Here is a 6,640-nt window from a genome sequence, read left to right on the forward strand (position 1 = left end):
AGTAATTACGTTAACGTGTAATTAACATGTTTTATAGTAATTATCTTATTCATGAACGTGTAATTAACATGTTAATATTTGCAACGTTTAATAGTAATTATGATATTAACGTGTAATTTACATATTATTGCAATGTTTCATAGCAATATTAATGGTGTAATTAGCATGTTAATATTTGTCATCTTTTATAGTAATTATGTTAAAAGCGTGTAATTAACATGTTATTTGCAACGTTTTATAGTAATTATGCTATTAAAGTGTAAATAACATATTGTAACGTTTCATAGTAATTGTTAGTGTAATTAACATGTTATTATTTGTAATGTTTTATAGTAACTATGTTAATGTGTAATTAACATGTCAATATTTGCAACTTTTATAGTAATTATATTAAAGTGTAAATAATATATTGTAACGTTTCATAGCAATTGTTAACGTGTAATTAAGATATTTATTGTAATGTTTTATAGTAAATATGTTAATAATGTGTAATTAACATGTTAACAAAAAAAACATGCTAATATTTGTCATCTTTTATAGTAATTATGTTAACGTGGAATTAAAATGTTGATATTTGTAATGTTTTATAGTAATTATCTTATTTATGAACGTTTAATTAACATGTTAATATTCTCAACGTTTAATAGTAATTATGATATTAACGTGTAATTTACATATTATTGTAATGTTTCATAGCAATATTTATGGTGTAATTAGCATGTTATTACTTGTAATGTTTTATAGTAATTATGTTAATGATGTGTAATTAACATGTTAATATGTGTCATCTTTTATGGTAATTATGTTAATAACGTGTAATTAACTTGTTGATATTTGTAATGTTTTATAGTAATTATCTTATTCATGAACGTGTAATTAACATGTTAATATTCTCAACGTTTAATAGTAATTTTGATATTAACGTGTAATTTACATATTATTGCAATGTTTCATAGCAATATTTATGGTGTAATTAGCATGTTATTACTTGTAATGTTCTATAGTAATTATGTTAATGATGTGTAATTAACATGTTAATATTTGTCATCTTTTATACTAATTGTGTTAACGTGTAGTTAAAATGTTACCATTTGCAACTTTTTATAGTAATTATGAAATTAAAGTGTAAATAATACATTGTGACGTTTAATGGTATTTGTTAACGTGTTATTAACATATTTGTAATTTTTATAGTAAATATGTTAATGTGTAATTAACATGTTATTTGCAACATTTTAGTAATTATATTAACGTATAATTAACATATTGTAACGTTTCAAGGTAATTCTTAACATGTAATTAACATATTTGTAACGTTTCATAGTAATTATGTTAATAACGTGTAATTAACACGTTATTTGCAACGTTTGAGTAATTTTGACATTAACGTGTAATTAACATATTGTAACGTTTAAAGGTCATTGTTAACGTGTAATTAACATATTTGCAATGTTTTATAGTAATTATGTTAACAACATGTTAATGTTTGCAAAGTTTTATAGTAATTTTGATATTAACGTGTAATTAACATATTGTAGCGTTTCACAGTAATTGTTCACAGGTGATTAACATGTTATGTTTTATAGTAATTATATTAACGTGTAATTAACATGTTAATATTTGCAACGTTTTACAGTAATTATGATATTAACATGCAAATAACATTATTGTAATGTTTCAAGGTAAATGTTAACGTGTAATTAACATATTTGTAATGTTTTATAGTAATTATGTTAACGTGTTCAACATGTTAATATTTGCAACGTTTAATAGTAATTATGATATTAAAGTGTAATTAACATATTGTAACGTTTCATAGTAATTGTTAACATGTAATTAACATATTTGTAATGTTTTATAGCAATTATCTTATTAATGAACGTGTAATTAACATGTTAATATTTGCAACGTTTTATAGTAATTATATTAACGTGCGATTAACATATTTGTAATGTTTTATAGTAATTATGCTAACATGTAATTAACATAATATTGTAACGTTTCAAGGTAATTCTTAACGTGTAATTATCATATTGTAACGTTTCACAGTAATTTTAACATGTAATTAACATATTTGTAATGTTTTATAGTAATTATCTTATTAATGAACGTGTAATTAACATGTTAATATTTGCAATGTTTTTATAGTAATTATATCAATGTGTAATTAACATATTTGTAATGTTTTCTAGTAATTATGCTAACGTGTAATTAACATGTTGATATTTGCAACGTTTATTAGTCATGATATTAACGTGTAATTAACATACAACGTTTCATAGCAATTGTTTGTGTAATCACCATATTATTTGTAATGTTTTATAGTAATTATGTTAATGTGTAATTAACATGTTAATATTTGCAACTTTTTACAGCAATTAGGATAATAACGTGTAATTAACATATTATTGCAACATTTCATAGTAATTGTTGATGTGGAATTAACACATTGCAACGTTTTATAGTAGTGTGAATTAATGAAGTGAATTATATTTATATAGCGCTTTTCTCTAGTGACTCAAAGCGCTTTACATAGTGAAACCCAATATCTAAGTTACATTTAAACCAGTGTGGGTGGCACTGGGAGCAGGTGGGTAAAGTGTCTTGCCCAAAGACACGACAGCAGTGACTAGGATGGCGGAAGCGGGAATCGAACCTGCAACCCTCAAGTTGCTGACACGGCCACTCTACCAACCGAGCTATGCCGCCCATCTATTTGGGCATTCCCCGATTACATAGCTGCAGGTGCTTCTAAGGGGCGGGGTCTCATCATACAGCAGCCATACTGGGCCATAAGCAGTTCGAGCAAAAGGTGCTTGGAGCGGTGTCGGGTTTGCCCCCTCTGGCTGTCCATTTATATAATATATATATGAAATTCTGTATGGCGTTGGAATGAGCGGGAGAAAGACCGACAAAGGGGGAGTCAAGAGTCTTTGAGAGAAACTAGAGCACGTTCTGTCGGCGTCTGATCAGTTTTTTTAGCTGATTAATTTGTGACGGGAGGGATTTTGGTGCCCTGTGCCTTCAATTGCTGTTCTAATTCAAATGCTAATCTCCTCTAAGAGTGAGACCGCTTCATTGAAGGACTTTCATCAGATGCTCCTCTCTGCATACGCATGAAGCTTTAGTGCGGGGGGAAAATGTCATTGGATGCGGGAATGAAGTGATAGGACCCCCCCCCCCACACATGGCGTGTGCGTTGGTAAAGTATTATTTGGAAAGACTAACCCTGATATGTTCATAATAAGATTGCTTTTTGATGCAAATCTGAATCAAAGAGTGAGGATGTCTGTGACAGTTTGTTTTAGTTTTTCCTCTGTGTGTCTTTAGTATTTTCTGTTTTTAGTTCCTGACAGCGCTCTAATTTGGTCCGTTTCCTGTTTTTCCCCCTGTGCGCTGTTTTCCCCTCAGTTTGGCACCTGGCCACACCTGGTGTCAATCAGCCCGATTCCTATTTTACCTGCTTTGTTCCTCCAGTCAGTGCTGGATTATTGTCATGTATTGTCGCTCCCGCCGTGTCGTGTCTTTGCAGCGTAGCGGTAAGCTATATTTGTTAGATGTATGTAGCTTACTGTTTTTTTTGTTCCCTGCTTCCAGTTTGTTTTCATATTACAAGTACGACTTCTGTTTTTCTTCTCGCTACCTGCTAGCTTCCACGCTAGGCCCCTTTTGTTTCTGCTAACTTCCATGCTAAGTTCCTTTTGTTTCCTAGCTCCCATGCTAGCTCTCTAATTTGGCGTTTTCTGTTGTACCCCTTTTGTTTGTTCTTGTCTTAGCATTTATATTAAATCGTGTTTTCCTGCAAAATGCCTCCCTCCTTCTCTGCATGTTGGGGTTCGTCTACAACAAACTCTGACAATGTGCCTGTTGTTGTGGCCGGGTGAATCTACGCAATGTATCCCTAGATTTAAACACTGTACATTTTCTAAACCTAAAATTATAATACTTTTGAAGAGGGCGGGGAGTAACAAGTTTTCCTTCCAAGCTCCTTCTCTGCTGGCCTAACATAAATCATGATCATCGATGAACAAAATCTCATTTTAAACTACTTTCCGTAAAGTATTCGTTATATTCCAATGTCGCTTGTTTTTTACGTTCGAACTTTGAGCCAATCAGCATGCAGCTAGCTTGGTGCCAGTTGCGATAGCCAGTCCGATCACCAGTTTTTTGTCAGAAGTGATTAGATACTCACTTGTCACTCCCGAGTGAGAATCCCATCACAAGTTGTAAGTCGCGAAAAGCAGGAAGGGCCCCCGGAGCCATACCCGGCAAGCGGGGAAATCATCGGTTCTCACTTTTTTTTTTTTTTAACCCACAAAGAAAAAGTTTAAATGTTTTATATATTTAATTTTACAAATTTAATATGTTCTTTCCAATGATTTAAATTGACGGTACCATGTAAGGTATGTTTTAAATGCTGAGCAACAGCTCTCCGAGGTATGAAGACTCCTTTTAAACAGATTTTTTTTTAGTCATTTTACAAATTTTTTTCCACTCTGCTTGATTTAAAAATAAAACTGTTGCTGACTACCACAAATTATGTTTTTGATTTATTTTAGTGTTCCTTAAAGCCACAAAAACTATAATTTTTTTGTCCTGTCTGTGACACTTGTGTGGCATAATAATGCCGGATCTGTTCTTCCAGGGATGTGTCGGACAAGAACACAGCGTAAGGTAAGATGAAAAGCATTTATCAAACTAATAAAACAGGCTAGAACGAAAACACTGGAGCTAACAAGATAAGGCAAACAAATGGCGCTAGCATGGGAGCTAGGGAAACAAAGAAACACTAACAACTTGGCACAAAGGCACAAAAAGGCGAAAGAAAACAATTAGCATGAGAGCTAGGAATAAAACAAAGCGCAGCGCGAGAGCTAGCGAGTATAAGCACGGAAAGCAAGTCATCGACTGTTGCGTGAAAGCAAAGTAGGATCCGAGACAGAAGAACGAAAAGGGGCGGACTTAAATAAGGCAGCAATCACAAAGAACAGGTGTGCGTAAACGGAGAGTAGCAGGTGGAGCTAATAAACAAGCAACAAAGGCATTCATTGGCAGACTATAATACAAAAATGGAACCAAACAAGAAAAATGGTATGATCCGACCATCGGATCACAACAATGTCTGTCATATTTGCTTTTTCCCTACCAAAGCGAACAACTGAATGAACAAATCTGGTAACTCCATAAGGTGTGATAGCAAAATTACTTGTACTCGTTTTAATAGATGATGTTCTTTGAACTGGGTACCAAAAGTTGTTTATTGGGCTCAGGAATGTGACACTTAGCAAGAGATCTATTATCTGATCAAGCTCTGTCTCCTGTGTCTTTGATGTAACATGTGGACTTTAGTTGACCTGGGCATATGTGTCATTTATTCTTGACCCCCAACAGAGCTAAATTGTTCCCCTTTCCTGAGTGACCCCCCCCCCCCTCCTCTGGGCAAACGACACCCCCTCCCCTTCACAGGACTTTGGGTATTCATTCCACTGGTGTGCTGTATGTAAATGAGCATGGAGGGTGGGTTTTCTGAGAATGTATACTTGTCATGTCAAATTCTAAAGGAGTTTAGAACAAGCTGGAACGAACGGATGTGTGGTTCTGGTTTGGTCTCGCTTCGCAAAGCTTGTTATTGTTTGTTCGTTACTTTAATAAATCATTTTAAAGCTATTTGTCACTAAAGGATCGTCTTTAAGAAAATTTCCACGACAAGTGATATGCTTGTTTTCCCAAATTCTGCCAACATAAAGTTGAGTGGAAACTCAAAAGTACGTCCAAAAGGAAAACTACCACCAACTCGCACACCATCTGCGGATATTGATGGGGACCAGACAACTGATGCCAGGGATTGTCATTGGTAAGTTGATGATAAAATACTTGATTTTCAAGGAGAAAAGACATGGTCTGGTGGTCTACTGGTGCAGATGGTTCTTGTGATAGTGTTTCTTCCCCTGGCTCCTCCGTACTCAGCCATGCATTCGTTTTGAAGACTGACCGACTTCGATTACGGAAGGTATTCATCTCACCTGTTAGGAGTTCGCGGATCTCCACATCCGTGGTCTTCCGGAGTAGTCGGACCAAAGCCGGTATCCCCCCGCAGTTCTTCAGCGCGATCTTGTTGTCGTCGTTGGCCTTCCCGTAAACCAGGTTCCGCAAAGCTCCACAGGCACTGCGGTGCACGTCGGTCATGCGGTGGTCCAGCAGGTCCACCAGAAGCTGGATGCCTCCCTGTTGCCGAATCTTGGGTCAAAAGAAGAGGTGTTCTTGTAAGAATGGAATATGCATGCATGCATTTGGGGTAGAAGTACATAATCTGCCCGTCCATCCATCCATGCATCTTCTTGCTCTTATCCGAGGTCGGGTCTCGGGGGCAGCAGTTTAAGTAGAGAAGCTTAGATCTCCCTCTCCCCAGCTACTTCGTCCGACTCCTCCCAGGGATCCCGAGGTGTTCCCAGGCCAGCTGGGAGAAAGACCCAGGACACATTGGAGAGACTTTCTCATAGTCTCCTACCGGTTGGACCTAAACCCGACCCCGGGGGAGCATCCGGGACCACTAATCTGGCTCCTCTCAATGCGGAGGAGCAGAGGCTCCTTCTGATTGACAGATCTTCTCACTCTAAGAGAGAGAGCCCTGCCACCCTCC

The 6,640-nt window shown here is 35.9% G+C and overlaps 1 protein-coding gene across 6 annotated transcripts in view; it reads right to left on the reverse strand.

Moving 5' to 3' along the window:
• ctnnd2b (catenin (cadherin-associated protein), delta 2b) overlaps window positions 1-6,640 on the reverse strand; it is a 236,984-nt gene that overhangs the window by 48,145 nt on the left and 182,199 nt on the right. For all 6 annotated transcript variants that reach the window (XM_061890179.1, XM_061890183.1, XM_061890182.1 and 3 more), the window contains one exon: window positions 6,024-6,237. In XM_061890179.1, the coding sequence (XP_061746163.1) occupies window positions 6,024-6,237 (214 nt within the window). The remainder of the gene's footprint in view (window positions 1-6,023; window positions 6,238-6,640) is intronic.

Source organism: Nerophis ophidion, linkage group LG28 (assembly GCF_033978795.1).
Source record: "Nerophis ophidion isolate RoL-2023_Sa linkage group LG28, RoL_Noph_v1.0, whole genome shotgun sequence".
NCBI classification, from domain to species: Eukaryota; Metazoa; Chordata; class Actinopteri; order Syngnathiformes; family Syngnathidae; genus Nerophis; species Nerophis ophidion.